Genomic DNA, 25,336 nt, shown 5'->3' with positions numbered 1-25,336 from the left:
ATTTCATCATGAAATCCTGTGATTTTTGTAGTCTAGTTACTTTCTAACTCACTTTCATGAAATAACTGGTATGACAACAAGCAAACTGTGAATTCTGAACTCTCACTGCAGAGTCTTGCAGGTTGCATGGAATCATCTGCAGCTCCACAGACCAGGCTGTAGGGCTGCTGGGAAACTTACAGGGTTGTTTTCAGCCAGAATTTCACCAGTGACATTGCTATAATTATCATCATGATCTTTTTTCCAAACTGAAGAAACACTGATTTTCTTGGTGCTTTTAAAGAAAAGCTTGTATTATATTTTTCTGATTTGGAGACTGCTAAAAAAGATGTTTTCATCACATAGTTTTGATTTTTTGTTTGTAGATGACTTAGGAAAAACCCCACAATTTCAATCAAAACTCATTTTATAAACTCTTGTACCCCAAGAGATTTTTATCACATTCTGACAGTGAAAGAACATCTACATAAACATAATTATTATGTTTTTAAACATAATAATTTTTAAGATGGCACTGGGTGTTTTTCCACATAGATGTTGTAAATCTCATTCCTCAACAACAGCTGTTTGGAGAGGGAGCACATTTTTCAATGAGGGTAAGGTGTTGTAACTTTTCCATCTAAGTCAGGTACCATAGTTTAGAAATGGAAGAATGTTCTGCATGTCTCCATAACATGGGGGTTAGTTTGATTCCTGTGGTGTTGAGCAGATTTTGGACATAATTATTTCAGCACAGAGATATCAGCTCTATCAGCTCATGGTAGCAAGAGAAAGAGGAATTTGTAGATGTTTTTTGCCTCCAGGTTGTCCATGGGCATTAATACAACTGGTACAAAGGGGTTCTATAGATTAACAGGACACTACATCTTTATAACCTATAGACAGACCAAGCTCTCTTCTCATGTCTGCTCAAAAAAGCTGTAGGCTTATATATAAAATGAGGGAGAGAAGAAAAAAATTCCAAGTAGGATTATTCCAGACTTTAAAAGCAATTTTTTATTAAGAAAAGGGTGTTTTAATATGCGTTAGCTGGTGAATTAATTTCAGGGTAAAGGAGGAAACTGGTAATTTCTGAAGAAGTTAAATAGTTTAGTTAAAGAAAACAGGGGGAATGTAGAGGATTATCCTGAATAATGACTTACTATGTCATGTAAAAATAACTGATATTTTAGACTGTGGCAGCTAACGAGTTAAGAATGAACTTATTTTTCTAAAGGGCACAGGCCCTAGAGAGCAGGATCGGTTTTATTAAGTGTAAGATATGCTAATGAGATAAAAGAAGTAAAATAAAGAAGTTCAGCAGAAATGTACTTATTGGACAGTTGCTGTAAAATGTAATAGTTAAAGAAACAAAGAAAGCAATCATTTGGTGTCAGTTCAGACATTTGCAGAGTTGTCAGAAAACAAATATAGAAAATATTAATTTATCTGTTTCACCATCGCTACTGATTAATAGGGATGTTATTAACATATACAACAAGAAAAATAAGTTTACCAGTCGAATAAATACATTTTTCTTTTTCTTTTTTTTTCTTTATATGAACATGTATATTTTACAAAACCCCATAGCACTATGGGAAATAAAGATCCTTCTACAAAAAGAAGATGTAAGTCAGTGTTACAATAAAGCTTTAGAGTTTCAAAATGTATCTGGGCAAAGAGACAAAATCAGCTAGAAGGCACTACTGAGTCACTGAGAAGGTCCAGCTTGTAACTGTTGTCTTAAACTTCAATTTGTTCATAAATTATCTCTCTATTCCAAGGGATTGGATGTGATACAATGTGGTCAGGAGGGCTGCAGTAGGCTCAGGAGAAAAGAAGCTATGGCCATGCAGAGAGGAACTGTTACTGATGGCCAGGAAAGGCTGGCTGGGGCTGAGCTCGTGGGCTGGGGCTGGGATGGGCGCTCGGGACGCGGCCTCTGATCCAGCTGGTTGGAAATCCAGATGGGAGGCTTGACTGTGATGTAGCCATTGGTTATCCTGATATAGGAAGGCAACGTGGTGGTGCTGGAAGAAAACACAAGAGAAGGAAATTAAACAGGAGAACCTTATCTCTACTCTGTGAACTGTCACTGCAAGTGGTAGCAACCACAATGGCAATTCCACTACTACTACTACTACTACTAACTTCAACAACAACAACAACAATAATAATAATAATTATTATTATTATTAGTAGTAGTAGTAGTAGTATTTTATGCACCATTAGACATCAGAGAGAGTGCCAGAGACTGAGAACCGTGATGATGTGGAAACAGCTCTGATCCAGGATGTCCCTCAGCTTCTGGCTGCTGACAAAATACAGCCAAAGGAGGGACTGCTCTTAATGTATCTGACATACTGCACTCCATTTTTAAGCATTCATTACTGCATCAGAAATGGTGCTAAATGTATCCTCGTGCTGACCCAGGATGACCTGATTCTTATGTCCTTTCTTCCCACTAAAGGTCTGAAAATATGCCATGTCTCAGTGACATGTCTTACTCACCATGGAGCACATACTGAGTGACCAGGAGGGTCCAGAATACATTCCTTCCCCGTTTCACAAGCCCTAGAGAACCTCCCAGGATCCCCTTACACAACTGATAACCCTGAGCACAGGAGATTGAGCAGGTTCATTTCTTTTCCTGGCTTTAGGCCATTTTGGATCAAATCACAAAGCCAAAACCAGTTGCTGTTAGGTTTCCCTGACTGTGGATTTGCTTCAATAGCAGTGTGATTGCTTATTGATTCTAGTTTGAGTTAGTACTTTGATTTGAATTTGCAGGTTGGAATTCATCATGACTCCCATGACACTGGAGGTCAGAAAGGTCCATCTACGATTGATTTGGAAGTTTAAGCTGTAATCTCCCTTTCATAAAATGCCCCCACTGCATCCATTACTGGATGATCCATAATCCACCAGTTGTCAGGAAGCAGCACAACCAAGCACGCAAACTGCACAGGGTGGATTTTGGACTTAAACCCAAGACATTCTGCTGAGAAGTGAGGAGAAAAACGGCAAGGGCCCCTGAAAAAAAAGATGTGACACTAATACCTGTAGATTCTCTAAATCTTGCATAAAGGGGATTTAGAGGCACTGAAAATGACCTTCATATAATTTTTAATGGGGTAAGAAGCTATGCAGTCCTATAAATATTTAGCTACAGTGTCCAGGATCTTGACCTTGGAAGGAAAAGGTTGTGTCTTGCATAATATCAGATGAAAGGAATATCATCTTACTTCAGATTCCTGCACAGAAACAGAATTTAGAAGGACTAAAGGCTTTTGTCTTTTTCTGTCTAAGCAATACCAAGATGGATTTTAGCTGAGATGCTTCAAATGTGCTGAGTCAATCACAAACTGAGAAGATCAGAGCCCACCCTGAAGAGGGCATTGGTCAACATCAAATGCCACAGACAATCCCTGCACATTACACTTCACCCTTAGTTTTGGCAGAAGTCACTTCATTTCTTCCCTCATCCTTTATACTGTCACCACAGCTTCTGGGTGGGACAGTGGCTCTGCAGCTAGAACTGATCTTAACTAATGTGCAATGAATTAGAGTAAAAAGAGAAGGCAGTCTTCAATTAAAGACAGGAATTGCTTCATGGGAGCAGATAATCCATCTAACCAGTATCAGGAGTCTGACACTGAGGGGCAGTGCTTGTTCCAGAGCAACAAACTGCTGTGAACAGAGAACTCTGAAATCAAGGCGTGCTGGAGAAAGTTCTCTGAATTCCCGTGGTGAGTGGTTGGTTTATGTCTTGAAGTGATGATATAAGACACCCAGCTTTAGAGTTTCTGCTATATTGCATCAGAATTGCTGCAGTCACTTAACACAAAGAGCTGTTCTGCCATAAACTAATGCTGCTGTTTCCAATCTGCCTGGCAGGAATGGCACTGGATTAGGAACTGTGTGGCCAAGCTCCTGTAACATAAGGAACATCATTCCCACAGTGAACAAAAGCACCATTAAAGCAAACCTCTGACAAAAAGAGGTACTGCATGCTCTAGGTAATCCAACACAAATGCAGTCAAGCTTCAATTTCTGATCCAGCTCTCATTGATCCTGCTGAGTGATGATGTGGTGCACAGGTCTGGCAGCACTGACAGTGGGATCACAACTTGGGTTTTTCCCCTATACCTGATTTCCCTACAGTAAGCATGGGTAGGTGTTTGTCCTCATCTTTTGGTACTGATTGCTACATTACAGAACTACAAAATTTTGCCCTGAATTAAAGTACAAGGAGGGTCTGATTTTAATTAAATTTTAATTAATCAAATTTAAATTTTAATTTTGAAAAAGCATCAAAATGCCATTCAAACTTCCAGTTTGGATGTATCCTGCTCTTGACACATTTTATGGGCTTGATCCTCCAGTAAGATTAAAGTTTCCCTTGCACAAACTTTCTACTCCTCAGGGATGTTCTGTGCACACAGGCTGGCCAGGGAACCTGCAAAAGCATCACAAGCCCACTCATCAGCCAGCTACATCTAAGGGATTCCTAAAGCAGCCTTAAATCAACATTTTATGTCTCTGTATGATGTTTCTGCATTCTAGTCAACTTCCATAAGTGTTTTGGTTTTGCTTTTTGGGGGGATGATTTTTTGTTGTTGTTGTTGATAGGTTGGTTTTTGTTGATTTTCTTTTCTCCCTTATTCAAGGACCTGAGAATTGTTGACCACTTCTCCTTAGTTAATGAGGTTATTTTCTGTTTTCAAGACATTACATTTGTATAAAAGCATTCTTGTTAAGATAAATACTGTTAGGTGGGGTTGTTTGTTTTCAAAAACTCCTTGAGTGCTTTACAAGAGAAGAACAGTGTGTTTCCACTAACGTCTACAAAGCATTTGCTAATAGCAAATGAATCACAGCTTATCCATAAAAAACATTTTCTTAATGTACTTTTAGCTGGCTGCCAAGGTGGTTTAGAGATATTTAAAGAGAATTATCCCTTTTACCAAATGCTACAAGTCCTTGTAAAACCTCTGGTCCCAGTTTTTAACTAGGCTGTTTCCGTAGTGAATGGGGAGAGAAACCCTTCCAGAAGCTGCTCCACCTCACTCCAGTGCAGGTCTTTAGGGGGTCTAACTCCTGCTCGAGGTCTTTCACTTCCTAGGCATTACAGAGGGGCCCTGGACAGCCAGGCTGGATTATAACCTGATCTTAGAGGTGGCCCTGGTGTCAGGGGATGACTTTTGCAAACTCCCTCTGAGCACGTTTGCATGTGCATGTAGGATCTCACTGACCCTAGGACATTCCCTAAGGATGAAGCAGAGTTCCCTGAACTCAACCAGAACCTTTCCTTGGGGAGGATTTGAGCGTTCCTGAAATGAACATAGAGAATAATAAAAATGAATCAGAGATCTGTGGGATAATAATCTAAATTATTATCACGTCTTCTCTTGCCAGACCAGGATATTCTGTGTTTCAGTCTTGTGTGTCTGATAAAATATCTTTAATAAAACATTCCACATGATCTGTGGTTAACAGGCAACCACTGGCTCTGCTGTTCATACCTCTCTTTTTTGCTTCTGTGTATGGGATTGTTTTAAAAACTTGGAAGACTCCAGGTAGGTTTTAGCCAAATGACCTGCGGTATCATATTCATGAGCTTGTTCTTTTGATCAGATAATAGGGCAGTTTTTCAAATCAGTGCATTACTCATACATTGTCTTGCTATCATTAGAATGTGTAAAACTTTCCCCAAAAATGGGGCCTCAGGCACATGCTTTGTGCACAGATTCTACTGAATGCAATTACATTATTCAAGTCCTCTAAGCTGGGGGTGTGCTGAAGAACCTTGATGGTTTGGGAGCATTTTAAAGCTGAAAAATAAAAGAAACACACAAGCAACAGATTGAGAGAATTTCCACTCTGGTTTGTCTTGTGAGGACTTTGAAGGGAGCTCACAAACTGATTTTTAGCATGACTTGTTTCATCCATGTAAGCAGGGTTCATCTGACCACAGCAGAAGGACACAGGTCAGGACCAGAAGAGTCTTTCTGGCCCATCTGCCCAGACACAGGAACAAGATCTAAACCCCTCCTGACATTTGTCTCATCCAGTCTCAAAAAAACAGTGATAATGACAGCAATTCCAGAGTCTGTCCAGCCATCCATTCCAGCATTTCACCGTTTCTGATGCCCAAAATTACTGCCTAATGTTTCACCAAATCTCCCTTGCTACAGTGTAAGGTTGTGACTTGTCCTGTTCCCATGGACAGGTTTATTCCTTTTCCCTTCTCAGCAGCCTTTCATGTACTTTGAAAATTTAACCATGTTTCACCTCAACCTTCTCTTTTTTAAACAAACAATTCCCTTCACATTTCTTTGCAAGTCCTCATGTGCTTTCCCACTATCTTTTCCTCTGCTCTGCCCTGGCTCTGATCCATGTCTTCTCTGGAATGAGATGCTCCAAACTGGAAACAGTAGGTGTGGTGAGATCCCACCAGCCCTGTGCTCGGTGCAGTAGGTACCACTGCCTCTATATCTGCCAAGTGCATGAAAAACAGGCAATCTCCAAGAGGACAGACAGTATTGGCGCTGCTTTTTGCCCCCAAAGTCCAAACCACCATTATGGTCCCAGGAATTGTTCTGAAGCTCATGGAAAACTGCTGGTTCTCTGAGGGGGTGAGGAACAACCCAATTATTGTGATATTTCTATGCATTTTTAATCTGCTGCCATGCCTTGGTCCCAACGTGGTTCTGTTCAGGGTGGAGGAAGTAACCCTTTCAAGTATAACTTACAAAGTGTTTGGGGATTTTTCTGGATCAAAGGAGCTATGTAAACACAAGACAACTATTTTTAATAAATGTAAGCAAATGTTGACTCAGACAGCCTTTCTTACAATAGCATCTGATGAAAGAAGCTAGATTGAAACCTGAAAAATTCATGCTTCAATTGAAAACCTAAAAAGCTAGTAAAGTGAAAGAAAATTTTTGAGTAAATACAATAATGACTGTTTTGCATTTGTAATTTGATGTTAACCTTATGATGGCTAGGGGTTTTCTTAAGTGATATTAAGCATATGCTTCCTGTTTCTTTTCAAACAAAATTTGCCCTACTTTTTTTTCCCCCCCTTTTTATTTAATGAACAGATGTGAAAGGACTGATCACATTATTTTTCTGGTGATCAGAAATAATGTTCTGCAATGAAGACAATTATTCTTGGAACTAAGCAGGCCTCTTTATGTCACCAAAATTTATTCATCAAGATTTGAAAAATACATCTGCTCAAAGTGCTGGGACCAACCTGCTGCAGTCTGTAAATGAGCTGGCTGGCAAGAAGTCTGACCACAAATTTGAAGGAAAAGAATAGGTGCTCAACCAAGAGTTAACAAGAGTCTGTTGGGGGTGTAAAAAATTCACTAGAAAAATGTCACAAGGATTTAACTTTGAAGACAACTAGAGTAGCCTTTTAAAAGAAACATGAAATCTCCATCTTCCAAAATGTTCATATTATTATTTCATTTGTTTCTGGAAGGGATTCTTTACATCAACACAGGCTCTGTTCCCCCCATCTCTCTCTTCATGATTACCTTCCTTACAGACACTGTTCTTGCAGCCTGAGGGATAAATCCTGCAGGATGCTGAGTCCTGTGGTCCCAGATGAGCAGGACTGTGAGCACGCAAATACCAGAGCTTCCAGCACTAGTATTCACATACTTACAACTCAGCACATCCTAAAGCTCTTTGTGGGACCAAGGCCAAGAGGCTCATGCTTTCACAAGGTTCAGTTCATTAAAAAAAAAAAAAAATAATAATCCAACCTGGATCTGATTAGGGAATCCAGTTTTTGGTCCAGAGGAGGCCACTGCTTATTTGCAGTAGTGTAGTAAACTGCCTTAGCTAAGTGAGTAAGCACTATCACACGCTGGTTTGGGGCCAGCAGAGAAGATCTGGCATGAGCCAAAGAAGAGCCTTTCCCCTGCTATTTTTTGGTTGCCCCAGGGTCACTGGGAGCCTGGATCTCTGGCCATGTCCCACAGTGCAAGCACCCACCCTCCCTGTGAGCAGCACAGCTTCAGCCACGTGATGGACAGAGGGGTCAGCAACAGCACCAGGAGCATTTCCACAGCCCTTCACTGTCCATCTGAGCTCTCCTGATGAGACTCAAGTGGGGACCATCTCCATCTGAGAGCAGTGTCAAGGTCTGATCCTTCCTTTTTCCAGTGCTCTGGCTTCTCTGGAGGCTGACACTGAGCAGTTCCCCCTGTTGAAGCAGGCACCTGTGAGCCTTCCTCCTGCGCAGAGGCAAAGGGCAGAGAAAGTACCCTGGCAGAGGTCTAATCCCCCACCTCTGCTTGTTAGGACATCTGCCATGGCTCATCTCAAGGAGAAAAACAGGATGCCAAGGGAAAAGATGGAAAGGGAAGCACAGTTTTCACCAGGCAGTGGCTCTGAAAGCTGTAAGCAGCATGCCATGATCACGAGCCAAAGTGTCACCAGGTACTGAAATGCAGCTGGGAGCAGGACACTGCACACAAGGATGGGATACTTAAATGTGCCATTAAAGAGAACCACAGGCAGTCCTTCAGCTGACTGGCCTTTAGTAGGATTTAAAAGGTGGCCTTAATTGTGGCCATGCCATGCAGGCTTATAACCAAAGCTATTCAGCTGTCTTCCTGCTACAGTTTATAGGGAACAAGACATCTCCAGAGGACAGCCCTTTCCCCACAGAGACATGCCTCTAAGGTCAGTCACATGAGCTGCTTCTAAAGAACTCTGTTTCTGATATTCAGGTCTCCTGAATCCCAACCAAGCTCTGGCCCCACTGGGGTATCTGACTGGTAGGAATGGGTTCCCAAATTGGGTTGGGACAGCAGGGTGAGGAAAACTGCTGATTCTGCAGTGCAAAAAGCAGCTGCTGGTGGGACACAGCTCCCCTCTGCAGTCCTGCAGCAGCTGCCCAACACCAGGCAGAGCAGGGCTGCAGCTGCTGTCCCTTCCATGGGATCTTGGCTCTGGAGTTTGACACGAAGGAGGAAAAGGTGGCTCACTTGGATCAGGGGCTCCAGGGGGGCCATGATGGTGTAAGCAGGTGGAGGCTCAATGCTGAGATGCAGCTCAGATTCCTCTGGTGCAGTTTTGGGCCCCTCTCGGCACAGGCTGCAGGCTGGAAGCCAGGAGATTTGGTTTTTATTCCCGAGTCACCCACTGAGGAACCATCAAAACCTCGTTAAATCACTTTAGTGCTACGACTCCCCTGGCTCTGCTCTGAGTCAGGACCTCGGAGCGTTGGTGTGACACCACCAGCATTAACACAACCTGAAGTGTTTTGCAGGCTCTCGCTCTGATTTGCAAGTCCCAGTGGCTCAGGCCACCTGCAAAACATCTCTGTGATGACAAATTCAGCCCTGGAGAGACACTGACCTGCAGGGAGACTGAGCAAGGGCATCCTAAAGCCACAGGTGGGTCACATCGTTAAGGCAAAGTGGATCATCTGCTGTGGGGCCAGAGAAGGGGACAGGGATGGGAGGGGACAGGGATGGATGGGGCAGTGGGGTCTGCTGCATCTGAGACAGGGAAAGGGGAGTTTGCTGTCACAGCAGTGCAGCCTGAGGGCTGGGGAACACAGTGAGGCAAAGGTGGACAGGAGAATGCATCCAGCAGGCAGGGAATGAGCAGGTGAGAAACAATTCCAGCACAGCCCAAGGGCCCTTTTCTGAGGTGAACTTCCAGTTTGTGGGAAGGATTCCTGCACCTCACAGTCAGATTTAGCCTTCGCCACCCCCAGAGGAGACTGTGCGTGGCCCTTCCCAATGTCCTGCCCCAAAGTCCTTTAGGAAAACCCAGTGAATACACATCCTGCATCCACACCTGTGGCTGTGGCAGAATCAGGCCTGCTGCTCCTTTCCAGACAACTGCAGAATGGTGTAAAAACACAGAATGTTGTAAAAACCAATAACCTTTGAAGCACACCCTCTGAGTAATTACCCCATTCCCATGTAATGACTAAAAGATGTTATATTCTTCTCTGATATGGCAACAACAAAGATTTTGACCTTATTAAAACCAGCCCATCAGGAAACTACATGTCATCCTTAAAAAAAAAAAAAAAGGTAAAAAAAGAAATTAAATTCTTTAAAATCCCTGTGAAGAGTATTCAAGATACTGTTGCTGACGTCCCATGATTTGTAGTAGTGTCTGGGTGGTCCTGAGACAGGAGATGACAACATTAGCTCTTTCCTTTGCCCTTCTAAGAAATGCTTTGATGATTCTCTAATATCCTAGGAATATCCCCTGTGATTCTGCAGTGGGACAAGGCAATCACAGAGCTGGGATAATGCATCCCAGTTTTACCCAGGCCCTTGCTAAGAGGGGATAGCTCAGAGCCCTTTGTTCCACCAGTTCTGCACTGACATCTGAGCCAGGATGTGCTCACAATAGTCTAAATAGCGATGAGGGCTCCAAACCATCCCCAAACTCACCCCCACCCACTGCACACATCTGGCTGTGTACCTGATTTGTGTGTGTGATTAAGGCACTCATCATCACAGCTCAAATAACCATGGACTTGTTCCACTGCTCCTTGGACAGATAATGACTGCATTATTGCAGACAAAGTAAGCAAGAACATCAAGGGCACAAACACAGATGGGCTTAGCATTGGAAAAACCCTGCCAGTGAAGAGTTTTGGGCAACCTGTTGATACACAATGCATAAGGAGTTAATTTGATGGAGCTGCAACCAGGTGGTTTTGAACGAAGTCCCAAGCATGAGCAGAATATCTGTTTTCTGTCTGTATTTTGCAAACTGCCTGCTCTCACCAATACAGCCTCACATGCAAAAGAATGTATATTTTTGGGGTGGTCAAAACTGTAATCCATATTTTACATCTTGGGCTCAACTTTTCAATTAATTAGAACCAGAGTGACTTGCTCTGCCCTTTCCTCTGTGTACTCAAGTGTTTGTTTGGCATTGTGTGGGCCCTATGGCTCAAATATTTTTTGCAGATGCACAGAATTAACCATGCATGTTTAGATGTGCTTGGGGAACACATACATTCATAGAGATATATATACTTGACCCTGTCATTTTTTTGTTAAACACTGTAAAAGATATCGACTTTCCCCTCCAGATTTTAAAATGATTTAGAATAGGTGGCAGTGGGGAAATACCTAACACATCCTGTCAAATTAAGTATTTTCTTGGAGACTGTTCTCTAAGATAAAATTATTTCAGCTATAGAGATGTCTGTGCAATGTATTAAGGAACAGAATGAACAACCAAAATATAAACTAGCTTAAATGGATGTCTAATATACTGCATTTTTCCACTTGATTTTAATTTTCTTTTTCCTTCTCCCTGTTCTTTTTCCATCTCTACATAACAGTTTTTCTCTTTGCTTAGTCTGTATCACATTTTTCTTTCTAATTCACTGGGCTCACTTTCTTGCTCTCTGCTTATATTTTTCCAGTGTCTCTCTCAGTAAGAATAATTAAGGTTGGGTCAGATCTTTGAACCTGTTATTTGGAGCACTATCGAATTCAAGCTTGTACCACTGAACAGAAGCACTGGCCTCTTTTTCTTGCCAATAGACTCACATATAAAATAAAAAAAAAGGTTCAGAGAGCACATCTAGCAGGCACATTGAAGTGCCACTTTGGCCACAAGGTTTGGGTTCCTTCTGCTGCTGGCAAAACAAATACGGTGACAGCAGTCACAGCACAAAGCCCTTCTCAAGCACTTCCAAACCCTCTGAAAGCCTGGAGATGCCATCAGTGGCTCACAAAAAGCTGCTTGCTGGTCTGTAGGGCTGGAAGGACTGAAAAGCCAGGTGTTACAGCCCAGACCCTGAAGTGTCTCTGCAGATCTGAGCTTCTGAGAGTGTGGTCTGCAGCACGTCTCTCCGTGGTTGTGCCACATGAGGCATCCCTGGCACCCAGCAGCTCCCAGGCACTAAACTTGGCTCCCTCAGCCTGGGCTCAGGCCCCAGGTATATAAAGCTCACTTTGTTCAGTTAAGTTATTCAGGAATTGTGAAAAGGTGATCTGAGCGAAATCTGAATTTGGCCTGGCATTTTCATAATTGCAGGAACCCGGCTTTTACAGCATTGAAACCATATGAATTCAAATAAATCCTACTTCTCCTTCATCCCAGTGAGTACCTGGACTTAGACCAAAGCTGCCCTTTGGGATCCTGCTGTGTTTCCAGCCTGCAGTGCACCCCATGGTCCTGGGAGTGTAAGGGAATCCAATTTCCTCCTGATTCACTCCACAATGAATCTGTCTTATTAGATACCACAATATAACTGTGGTTAAACCCCTCCTATAAAGCAGCTGCCCACCACAATAGTAATGTGGCCTTACTCCCTGTCACACTTTTCCTCACTTCATTTTCCAGGCCATGAAATTCACTAGTCAGAAGGGGAATAGCAGAATTAGAAATAAATCCCATATCCCTTACCTTTTTCCTCTGAGCTAGCACTGACAGTGTTGTGTGTTTGCACACAACACTGAATTTTAAAGACATTAAATTCCACTGAATTTTAAAGACATTTCTCTTTCTTTATGGTATCTCACTGGAAGATGAATTTTTTTATGGATTTTATATTCCTTTGCTAAGAGGAACAGCAGATTTGCAATTTTCAGGGCTTAGATACTGCTAGATACACAGGGCACTCAAACAAAAAATTCCAACTTGGGGTTGTGGCGTTTGAGCAGGTTTATTCTGGCATTTTCTTCCCTTGCCAAAGGAAAAACCTCTCTATCCAGAATTGCAATACAGGGAGTGCAGGTGCTTTACTACCCATTCATGTGTTTGAGGAATCCAACTCAGCCTGGGCATGAGCCCATTCAGCACTTTTTAGTGTCTGCAACTGCAGTCAGCCTTGAGTTAACACAAACCACACTCCTCACCCACCCTAAACTGCAGGGTAAATGTGCTACTGGGTATTGAATTTTTTCTGCCTGTTAAATCAGACAACTTATTTTTCAGCTGAGTGAATATAAAGAGTTTTGTAGAGCTGTGTTAAAATTCAGCTCAGGTTTAGAGGAATTACCTGAGGGTACTGAGTGCATTTTCCCATGTTATCTGTTTGATAAGAGCCAGATCGCTTTTATTTGTGTCTGTGTGCAATAGATAATATGCCATGAGGAGTCATTGTTAAAGACTCCAAGAAGCCAATGCTCAGAACATCTGGCTAGTGAAAGCCCTGGAATGGAAAATATAAATGTCAAGCTCATATTTATAAATTGGAAGGGCCATGACGACATCTGCTAACAAGCTTTCTTCCAGAGCCCCTTTGCTGTACATGGTTATTCACAGGCAACAACAAAAACGTGCATGGATCACATGCATGGCCTGCCCTTCCTTCAGAACACATGCTCCAATAACACACACATGCTCTGTTCTCACTACACAGAAATACAAGTATTTGCAAACCTCACAGCAAAGCTCATGCATACCAGACCACAGTGGGACACACACTGCTGGAACAGGCTAAAAATAGCTGGGGAAAAAGCCTTGCACTAACACGGAAGACAGTCAAACTCACTTAGCGTTAACTCTTCCAGTGAAATAAGCTCCTTTTCTGCCTTGCTCTACAGGAGACACTTTGTACTACAAATCTAATCCTGCAGCCTTGTTTTTATGACTGAGTAGTTGTGGATGGGAATCTCAAGACTTTAAACAAAGTCTAACCTATTTGACCACAGTAGCTCAATACTAACATTAAAACAAACTACAGGTAAAGGAAATGGGACCCTACATTTGTAACCACAGGCACCTTTTCTTCAGCTTAGTGCCAAACGAGAAATATAAAACTGATCCAATGCATGAGCATAAAGGTTTTGCTAATGACTTATTATTGTAGGTGTCTAGACCACAGTTCACCCCAATGCTCTTGGCACTTGCCACTGCCACAGAGGCTGCCCACAAGGCTGCCAACTTGTCAAGAGAAGGAAAAACATCAGCAGGAAGAGCCTGGACTGCTTTATGATATCCATGAATTTAACAAAGAATGGATTCCATGCTGTCTGTCCAGTCTGCAGTACAGTTGGACACACATACACCTATATGAAAATGGTAGGAAAAGCAAAGATGAAGTCATGTGGAGGAGATGCACCTCCTGGTCACAAAATGAAGGAGAAGATGCCTAGCTCTGCCTCCCACTTCCTGCAGTCTGCATTAATGTCAGGTGACAAGGAGATACGAGATACAAGTGACACATGTCCCCATCTCAGAGATTCTGCTGAAGGCTGCAGGCTCCAAAATACCCCACTTTAACTGGCATGGATGGACTGAAGAGCAAAGTGCAGTGTTTGTGTGATCACACCTCCTACAGAGTGAGCTCAGAGAGGTGGAGGTGAGTGCAGCAGATGGAGATGCAGGAGGGGCCCCTTCCTAATCCTTTCTCCAGGGCCCATATGAGCATGTGCAGCCAGAGTTTAAAATGGCAGGTAGAAAGAGCACTGGAGAGAGAGAATATTTAAGCAGGAAATGGAGAAAGATGGAACTGAAAAGTTAACAGGTTGTAGAAGTCCTGGCAGTGGATGAGGAAACGAGGCCGCACTGGGTGAGAAACAGTACAACAAAGGGGGATCACAGAGGAAGAGATCATCTAAACTCAGACAATGCTGCTTCTTGAATCCTAAGAAATCCTAAGAAAACATTTTGTTTGTGCTGCATCAGACAGATCTTAGGCAGTTTAACAAAGTTAGCAGTTGTAGGGCTGTGTCCAGCCCCAGTCAGAAATACATCAAGCTGGGACAGATATAAATAGATATTATAGACTGTCTTTACTCAACACAGCTCAAATGAGAAGTAGAAAACAAGAAAGGAAAAGAAAGCTCTTCATAAGCTCCATAAAACATCTTGCATTGCATTTTAAATCTTAATCAGCATTGAGGAGGAAAGAACAGAAAGTGCCCTTGGATAGCCATTGCTGAAAAATACCTCATTGTTCAAAAATCCTAACTTGTGTGCTCCAATTTTGTTACTAGTTCGCCTTCAGAAATATGGATTTAATATTCATGATGGATTTAAATTTCACTAAAATAAAATACCTAATGCATTACCAACAGAGAATTTAGTTTAATGAAACAAAACTGAAATCTATACACAAATTATGTTTCCAAAAGACTTCTGTGTTCTTTAATGATTTTACTTTCAGGTATTTATAGCTTTCATTAAAACACCATTTGCATACTGCTTCATATGAATTGGTCATACTGAAGCTGAGACAAGTAATAGTGGAAGTAAACATGTAAGGCATTTGCTTGTTTTTCTCTAATTTTATCTGTGTTGTGTCATCCCACAGTGGCAGCACATTATTAAGAACAACAGAACAAAGTAAAGCACATGGATCTTTTCATGTGTTTAGCAGGTAAAAGTGAGGCTGCACATCTTTTCAGCCCCATCTGGAGGATAAAAAATTAACTCTTTGACTTTACAAGGGGAAAGAAGTTATCAGTCAGGGCCAGCTGACAGGGAAGGTCTATTAGCACGGAGATGCTACAGGTTTGGACATGAATGTCAGGACTTCCCGTCGTTACAGAGATGCATTAGAGAGCTGTGTGCTGAGGCCAGGTTCCACAGCTTTAATTAATATATTCTGTGCACTCTGACCGACCTGATAATCCAAGAAGCCTCCATAAAAACCATCTAGGGAGGGAGGATATGTCATCACCATATCATTTGTTACAGTCAGGAGATTTACCTCTTGTTTTTACTGTGCTGAGTTACACCATGTTCCTATTTTACTTTCACTGGAGGGCTCATGTACCTGGGGCTGTGCAAAGGGCATGATGACAGAACTGCCAGAGCCAGTGCTTGTTTAAAGGAAGCACTGAGCCATCTGCTCACCTTAAAGGGGGATCAAATGGAAACAGGGAAAAGCTAAGGAGGGGAACACGCAGTGTTCCCTACACTTGGCTCTCTGCTCAGGAGGAGCAGAGGATGCCTTCACAGAAACAAGATGGCACGTCTAAGAGAGGCAGGCAGGGCTGGGAGAAAGAAAGACCAACTGATGCACTGCTGAACTGCCCAAAATGTCCTCTCCTGGACACTGTATATCCACCAGGGCTCAAAAAAATTGGGCAAACTAAGAGCAGAATTTAGGCCATTTCAAGATATAAAGGTTCAGCTTCCACAAAGGAACCAAGAGAGAGCATTTGCCCAGGAGGTGTTTTGGAACCATTCCATATCACAGAAAGCTCTTGCACCCAAACTGACAAACCCTGAAGTTCTTCTGCTGACTGTAGATATTTGTATGCCATGCCCTGTGAGATAGAGAAGTCCTGAAGCTGTGTCCTCATCCCTGGTTGAACGCAGGGTTAATAAATGCAAAGGTGACACTGCTTCCTTGGCTGCACAGGCTGGAGGAGGAGTGATCCCCCTCCCCATGAGCATCAGGAGGCACTCCCTCAGCAGTGTCCTGACCAGGGAGGCAGACAGGGTAATTTAAACAAACAAGGCCCCAGTGATAGAAATTTCAAGCTCAAAGCTACCATATGGAGGGAAATCATCTGACCACAATTTACCTGTTAGACTTCAAAGGTGTCTAGGTCTCCTCTAAATAAAAGCAGTCTTTTCTTTAATGAAGTTAAGTACTGTATTTCAGCACCATGTGTTGTGAAAAGGAAGCAATTTGGATTAATTTACTGAAATTTACCTTTCAGATGCAGTTAAGTGGAATTAAAAGTTTGTCTGAGTTGACAGAGTTCTGTTTTCCATCACTGCATTGTCTTGAAAGAAAGGATAACAGGCTAAGTGCTTAAATTCCATCCAAACTGATAAGGTTCACTCTGTACAGGCAAACTCAGTGTAGTTTATTACATATTGTCTCCCTTCATCCATCGCTGCTATACATTTTTCCCCCTAAAACAACTGCTTCTTCCAAAATAAATTGATATTTGTGATGTTTTTGCATTCATCTGGGGTTGAACAGTCTGCACTGGGCTATCAGACAGAGCTGCCATTTCTACTTACAGGGAGAATTCATTTCATTTCCCATTAATGGTAGCTTTTGCAGGGCTAAGCTTACACATCTGGGACAAGAATTTTTTTTTCTCTTCTTTGCCCTTAATTTCTTTCCTGTTGAATTGTGTGTCCTTACCCTCTTTCCAAACACCACCTTCACCCAGATCTCTTCCTGGGCAATGAGAATTAACTTGCCCATTATATAATTTCTACTTTTCTTCTTCCCACCACTGTACTTCTCTCTTTCACTTCCCCTAGCTCCCATTGCTCCTTCCAAACCTCACCCCCTCCTGTAATGCCCTCCCAGTTAATAACTCTCCTCCCTCCTTTTTCCCAGGAGCTTTCCTTGCCTTAGGTCCCAGGATAACTCCCCCCAGCAGCTGGAGAGGTTCTGTGTTCTCCTGGACTGGTTTTGTTGGTAGTCTTGAACCATTTGCCTGCTACAGCAAAGGTGCAATCCTGACCTGCCCTTCACTGACCACTCTGAAACCTCACAGGCACTTCCCTATTCTCGCAATTAACTGAGCATCTCACCATGAAAAGCCAGTGAATGATCTGTAATTAATTATTTATATTACATGGAGAAGCCTACCTAACACAGTGTCAACAGAAACAATGATACTCTGTATGCCAAACTTCAGCCTTGCAGCCTGAGGGTTTTGTCTCCCCTCCCTGCTGCCCCAGCTGGATTTTGGCAATGGGAGGTAGCCAGAGTTTGAATCTTGTCTAAGTTCAAATTTCTCCCAAGGACAGACTTCAGATTGGCACATTTCTGCAAAATCAAGTAGTTGAAGAAAAAAATCTTGCTACTTGAAATCTCCATTCAATTTTGATTCTTGACAAGCCATTTCAAACAGAAACTGCAGCCAGGCAGGACTTTTTCAGTTTGTTTAGATTTTGGGGGAAGGAGGCAGAAGGGAGAGGAAACCACACATTTCATCAGCATTTTTTATTTTTTAATAGCCTTCAGTGCAGCCGATTACCCAGGAGATCAGCAAATCTTAGCTCTGTGAAAGACAGGGAGGAGACAGAGCAGAAGCTTTCTCATCCTCCACAGCAGTACTAAGCCTCCAACACACAAATCTAAACACTGTCCACCCAGGGGTGCCAACTCAAATGCCTCAGCTGTGAAGACAGAACAAAAAGGAAAGGACAATCTCCAAGGTACAACTGAAAGTAAATACTAATAATGATGTGTGGCATTAAATGATGACTCATTTTTCACAAGGCCATTTCAGATTGTAGCCATAACCTTGGATCAGACCCGAATGACTGTGAGAGCTGAAGTCTTAGTGGAACCATTAATTATGGATTTCCTGACTTTTATTGGTTGGAGTCAGACCTTTGATGTTCCTTTAAGATTGTTCTCCTGTGTTCATTTCCTTTGTTTCTGTGTTGGTAGCTTAAGAAAACACCCTAAGATTTCCATGGAAGTGTATGAGATCGCCTAGAAATGCATAGTCCATAAAAGCCCTGCAATTCATGGCTCATAAAGTCCGCTAATCCATGGTCAATAAAGCTTTGGAAAAGAGCTGTATGAACCACAGTCATTTCACAGTTCAATGAGGTTCATACAGGAATCAATAACCTGGTTTAAATTTGCCTGGATTTGTCCTCCACCTGCATATTTCTCTTTGACTTTTCAGGTTGAAAGGCAGCTCCAACAGCTGAATCCTGGGGACCTTGCATGGAAACAATGAGCTTTATGCAGCTTTCCCCCAAAAACCGTAACAAAGACCTAAATCCCTCTACTTTGTCTCAAAGGTGAACAATTCAAGTTTTCAGGTGACAACTGGTGAGTTAGGGAACTGGAAGAACAGCCATTTGGAAATACAGGGCCATAGCTCAAGTTAATACTAAATGCAGAGACTTCAGTCCTTACAGAACATGGTGGACTCCAACTGAAGTGTAGGAAACTGCACAATGGATTTTTGGGACAGGCCCAAGCAAGAACTCCCTAGTACACCAATTACCCTTCAAAAACGAGTGCTAAATCTCACTGCTGAAACATTAATGAGGCAATGCAAAGAAGTCCACATTTCTCTCCTGCACAGGTAACACTCTATTGCCTGTATGATCAGCCACCCTGCTTGTTTCCTCCCAAAAATGATCACCATACAAGGTCTGGTCACAGACACACATTTGTGCTCTTTTCTTGCCAATCAGAAAGGAACCAGTTGGAGAGAACTCACTGTTTATTGCTTTGTGCAGGGTCCAGCTTGCAATTAATGCTGATGAAACCCAACTGCCAAAAGCACAATATGCAGCAGCTGGTTTATGAAAGTTGAGACCCCATCCAATTTATGGGAAAACCAGAGCTGGTTGTGAGTCTCTGATTTAGTGAACTTGTATTTTTTGTTTTGTTTTGCTTTGTTTCCAGGAAAACACCAGAAGTTACTCCAGAACTGAAGAAGCGCTAAAACCATCTGAAAGCACTGAGGCAGGCTTCCCTTCTTCCAGCCTTTCCTCATTTCTAGGCCTGTGATCTCCCGCTAATATCTCCCTGGGATCTTTCATCAAGGCAGGCAACACACAGTGTCTGGTTCATCACCAGCGTGGTGGGAGCGTAAACTTGTGTTTCCTCACCCCAATCTCCACTCTTATGAAATGGAAATAGAGGGATAAAAGGCTTTGATTCAGGTGAAATCTCACAGGAGCACACAGCAAATAATTTAACTCCAACCTTCAGAACTACCTCTTAAATCCCATTCCTAGGAACATTTAATAAAACCAGCAAAATGCGCAAAAATCATAAGCACCACTTTAAGCTCCCAACTGCACATTTCACTGCCAGTATCCAATATCCTTTCTGGATAGATAGGATAGGGCTGGGAAGATTGTGCCCAAGTGTGCCAGGCTCCCACCAGACCTATTTAAACACCTCACTTGTACAACACATGAGGAACTTGACCACAGACCCTTGTGAAATGCTGGGACATCATGGGACACCACAAGTCAGCAGCCCCCAGGCAGAAGGACAGAAAAGTCCCTTGTATTTGAGGCAATCAGCTACAGTAAACCAAATGCCACCGAGTTCATGCTTAAACATCCTCTGTGGAGGGAATCCAACCACTGAACACACACTTTGAAAAGAAAATACATGAATCTTTCTTACAAGGCTGGCAGTGACCTCAGAAACAGCCTTATTACATTAAGATTAATATGCACCACCTTAATAGCAACCCTTACATCATTCACCCTGAGAAAACAATAAACTACAAAAAATGAGGTAACTGCTCCATTAAAAAGAATGAATAAAAATAATAGTAATAATAATAGAAATCTGAAAACACAAATATGTGAAGTTTTTTTCCTTAGCAAAGGGAGAAATCTCTGAGAGACTTTCAAGGAATTTAGGTGCTATGAAAATGGGAATACGTAATGCTCAAACACAATTATTATATGTGTAGGTGAGCAGCCAGTTCCCAACATATTACTTAGTTCCTTTTACTTGTTAGAAGATCAATAAACATTGTGGCTGTTTATCTGCCCATGATTTGGCCTGGATAAAGGCACCAAGAGCTTTAGAAGTGATAAATTGCCCAAGAATCCTAAAAGCACACATTGAGAAGCCCTGGTCAAACATGAAGGCTCTTATTCAAACACTGAATGGGAGTTTTTAACCTCAGACCAAGATTAGAATAGTCATGGAAAAGTGCCATTCTCTTCACATAGAGGATTTAGTTAAGTACTTCATTTTGCTTCAGTTTGCTATTTTCAGTGCAGTCTGAGATGTTAAAACATTTCAGCCCCACAACAGAGTTAAGAAGGTTGAAAGTCAAATTTGTCAAAATCTTAAGAACTCTCACGAATATTCTGTATGGCTGGAAAATGGGCAAGCCTTTGATGAAAACTGCTGGTACAGATAGGAAAAGAATTATTGGAAGAAAAAGGACAAGCACAGAGTATTTTCTATTGTTGTTCTTTTCCTGTTTTTCAATTTGACAGATCTTTGTTTTTGTGTATTTTAAATATTTTAAGCACTAACTCTTTTTTTTCCTCTTTACTTTTTGGTCAAACATGCCTATGAACACGCCTATTTTCCTCCTAGCTCTTCATTAGGCTACAAAAACATCATCTCAATTCCCTGTGTCTCCCAGTTAGCCTTTGTCTGACCCTCCCTATGGTCTAATCATCAAGAGCTGGGATCTGCAAAGAGCATTGAGTTAGGAGCCAGCAGGAAGAGGACAGGGACCAGAGCAGTCATGACTCACCTGTCTTCTATCCGAACCCAGAGGTCATTGAACTGCCTCTGGCGATGGTGCTTGTGCTGCTTCTTGTGCCATTTCTTCTGCCTGCCAAACTCCTCCAGCTGGCTGATGCTGTCGGGCAGCAAGAGGTGAGGAGACAGGCTGTCTTCTTCATTCATCTGCTGTGGCTTCAGGGAAGGAGATGCCAGTGGGACCTGCTCAGAAAGCTGGACAGGGGGCAGGGCTGTCACTGAGAGTCCCTCCAAGGCTGGGCTTGTCTTTGTCATCCTTGAACTGCAAAACACAACATTTAAATATGAGTAAAGGAGGAAGGGTGCCAAACAAAGGTGAAGGCAGAAGACTGCACCGCTTGGTGGGTGCCCCTGACTGCTGAGAAGGTGCACAAGGCTTTGCTCTGGGGCACCAAGTAAAGACAGCAGTGCCATTTCATAGGAAGCTTTTAAATAAACACTTAACTGAAAAATGGGGAAAAGGCAACAGATACTCCATTGCTGTTTTCTGGCATTTAATGACTTCTTAGAGGCCTTAGAGTCTGTGTTGGGGGTTGCCTTCCCTGCTGGGCTGAAGGCTGAATGACAAAACTAGCTCCAAGCTGGCAAATTACTCTCTTTGAGGAAAACAGATACCTGAAGAGAAGTTGTTCTTAAATTAATAAATTATCTCATTATATTTTCTTTTTTGTTCCCCTCCCCCCCCCAGTTTTGGATGTCATCTGTAGAAAATAAGTCATTGTTTTAACTGCAACAAGAATTATATCCCCTCATCCAGTCAGGACTGGGGAGAAGGAAGCCTAGGCTGATGACAGAAGCATGGAAGCTTGGCAGCTGGGGATGGGATATGTGAGACCTGAACTCCAGCAGGTAATGAAGAAAAAAGGGGTAAATGACCTTTTCAAAGCCTCCTTGAAACAATCCTGCCAGAGCTCTTCAATCCTGTCTGAAGTATTACCACCTCGTGTACATGACTGGAATGATGCAGAAAAAGACCTTTTATTTTCATCTTCTAGAGTTTCACTGATTTTAGAAGAAAGTCAATATAAACTCTCTCCTTTGGTATGCAGCCATGTGAACTTATTGTGAGCTAAGATAGCTGAAACAAAAAACTAATAAACCAGGACTGACATAAAGTTATTTTTCCCCGCTAACTTCAGCAGAAGTTCATATTGAGCCTTAATTGCAAGAAATTTTCCTGTCCCTGGGATGGGCCAATGAGTTGTACATACAGAAAATGGGAGAGAATTAATAGGCAATATGAAGCTGTGGTCTGCAAAACTATTTCTATTACATGGATGCTATGACTTTTATGACAGAAACAATTAAAGCCACGTGAAAAATTTTGCCTCCTGAGTGAAACCAGTAAGACATTTTAATGAAAAAGTAATAAAAAATCCTAAACTTCATTGGTGACAATGTACAAAATGTGCCGCAAGTGAAACCACATGTTTCATTTATGGAACATTTTGTTCTCTTCCAAAAAAGTCACATCTACTACTAATGAAAGCTTTTTTCCTTTTTGACTTTCTTGAAGTCTGTTACAATACCAGTCTAGATGGTCACCTCTATTTCCAGTGCACTGTGTTTCATCCGAAAGTCTTTCCAATACCTACCGATAATTAATTATTGTTACTATGAGACTCACTAGCAAATACTACAGTAACTTTGCCACTTGTAGCCAACATTCATGAAGCTTCCAGAGATCATACAACAGATAAAGGAAAAAAAAGAGTTTTCTAGAACTAATTCTAGAATTCTTCATGGTTGGTTTTATTATTAAAACACACAAGAAAATCCCTCTTTTTTTTCTTCTTTTCCCAATCATTCAGACTCCCAGTGAGTCCTTTCCAAGCTCATTCATACTCACTCTATGCTCTATTTTATACCACAGATAGATCTGTCGGTTCTAAATTTTTTTCCCATTCAGAGTTTCTTTCATGTTTCATGTTGAGGGTGAATGTTCCCCAGTGCTGCAGTTTCCTTTGAGAGTTCTTGGTGCTTTTCAAAGCATTTAAGAATTCCTCAGCTGTGGCACAGAGCTATGGCTGAAGCAAAGCCATCTCCTGACTCAGGTAAATGAAGAGGCACTCGCAGGTTTGCACTGGGCGGGGTGGGGGGTCTCTCAGGCCACAGCAGAGAGCTCTTAATTTTTATCCAACCATGATGGTGGATCAGTGAAGCATCAACATCCAAATTCAGCCATTTAGCAGCTTGGAGGATAACACAGTGTGAACTTGGACAGGAGAGTTTAGGGAGGTAGTAAGGACCTGGACCAAGCACCTACAGACACCTTGCAGGTCCTGAGATGGCAGCAGAGACCAGAGGGTGGCCAATGGAAGCCACTGGAACTGAGCTGTAGCCAAGATTTTTGTTTCCATTGACTTCCTTCTCTGTGCCTCATGCTCTGATCAGTCAGCAACTCCCTGAGATGCTGCAGGCAGGGGCAGCCCCCGTGTGCCAGCTCAAGGCTGGGGCTGCTCCTTGATTCCTTGAGTGGTCTTAGGGATATCTGAACACGTACTTTCCACCTTTTAACACCTACTATTTTCTTACATGTGTTTACCTTGCTCTGAGCTCCCCGTAAACTGGAACCAGTAGAGAGGTGTTTTTATGGGTTGAGATTTTACAAACCACTTAAGACGACTGGCAGCTCCCTTCTTATTAAAATTAATGACTTTGGGCATCAAAATCCCAGTGGTGGCTTTGAAAGTTTCTTGCTTAATTGTTTCCACTACCATCACATGAGCCACAGGTTGTAAACTTGATATTTCAGAACATTCTTTGGGAAGAGAATAAATAAACACTGGAGAAACGTTAAAATGCTGTAACCTAAAGAGGGTTATAAACTAACCACCAGCATGTTAGAGTCGAGTCAGGGGGAACAGATCCACTGTGGCAACTGCATATTACGTTTGGTTGATATTTGTTCCATTATGCCTGCACTAATATTTTTTTAATTATTAGTAACTGCTAATAATTGCACCAAGACCTAAAAGGGACTTTTGAAAGCTGTATGTTGATGCATGTTTGCTCCTCTAAAAGAAAAGAAAGATAGTTTTAAACTGATTTAATAAATCAGTTACAATAATTATACTATATTATACATAAAAATAATAATTACAATAAAAATAAACAACAAGTACTATAAAAATATGATTAATTCATTATAAACCTGGTTCTTTTCATATAGGACTTTCATTCTACAGACATGCTGCCACAAGGAAAATCAAAACAGAACAGGGATATGTAATCCAAATATATTGCAAGAATATTTGAAGATGTTAATTTAATATAAGAAAGATTTCCTATAAGATAGTAATTTCCTCATTGATTTCAGTAAAAAAAATATTAATAAAAAGTGCTTGAATTTGTTTATTAATTTATATTCTGGATTTTCCCCTAAAAAATAAAGGCAAAAACCTGCCATCTGCAATCGGATACCTGGACAATTGATCTCTGCATTACATGAAGCTTTACTGTTAAATTCAACTGCTCATTTCATGGACTATTTCGTGCCTTTCCCCTGGTCTCAGGCTCTGTGCACTCTGTTAGCACAGCTGCACTGTATGAAACCGTGGGGATATAATGGACTTTTTTTTCCATTCCTTCACTACTGCTGAGACAGCTTTTCAAGATACGTAGTTATTTTTAAAGTCAGGGAAAAAGCAAGGCTAGTTTTCAGTTTGTGAGGCCACAGTGCCTTTTCTGAAGAAAGAGTGAGAAAGTACCACCCAAATATCTTGGTCCACACAAGGATCTCAGAGATTTTGCATGAATAACTTGATACAATTCCAGGCTTAGAGGTTCCACCCATTTTTAAATGTATCATTCCCACACAGGGTGGTCTTGGAAAAATGAAAATTATTTCAGGCCCTTAGGTGGGTTTTTCTCATCTCTGACCTTAATTTCCTTCCCTGGGATGTGCAGTCCTGCAAAACAAGTACTCTAAAACAACCAAGTCCAAATAAGAAAAGGTTGGAGTCTCAACAAATATCCTATGTGGCTTGGTCCTAAGGTACAGAAAGCAGTGAAAGCGGGAAAACATTTATTCTTGCTGGTTCTTGAAAACGCTTAATCCACAGACAAAGACCTCTGTGGTTTTCTTTCACTTCTGGTGAAATTTGCCATCCTTTTCTAGTTCTTTCCAAGAATTAAAAGAACAAAACAAAACATGTAAGTTGTTTGGACTGAGCTGGATGCTCCATTAGGCTGTCTCAGCAT

General features: G+C 41.9%; 1 protein-coding gene across 2 annotated transcripts in view; it reads right to left on the bottom strand.

Moving 5' to 3' along the window:
• Positions 1-454: 454 nt before the first annotated feature.
• Positions 455-25,336, bottom strand: part of TRABD2B (TraB domain containing 2B) — a 263,324-nt gene continuing 238,442 nt past the window's right edge. For both annotated transcript variants that reach the window (XM_030953091.1, XM_030953092.1), the window contains 2 exons: positions 21,126-21,395; positions 455-2,009 (listed from right to left, as the gene is read on the bottom strand). In XM_030953091.1, the coding sequence (XP_030808951.1) occupies positions 1,787-2,009; positions 21,126-21,395 (493 nt within the window). In that variant the 3' untranslated portion in view covers positions 455-1,786. The remainder of the gene's footprint in view (positions 2,010-21,125; positions 21,396-25,336) is intronic.

Source organism: Camarhynchus parvulus, chromosome 8 (genome assembly GCF_901933205.1).
Source record: "Camarhynchus parvulus chromosome 8, STF_HiC, whole genome shotgun sequence".
NCBI classification, from domain to species: Eukaryota; Metazoa; Chordata; class Aves; order Passeriformes; family Thraupidae; genus Camarhynchus; species Camarhynchus parvulus.
Note: the sequence above shows the minus strand (reverse complement) of the source record. Positions and strands in the feature narration are given on the sequence as shown.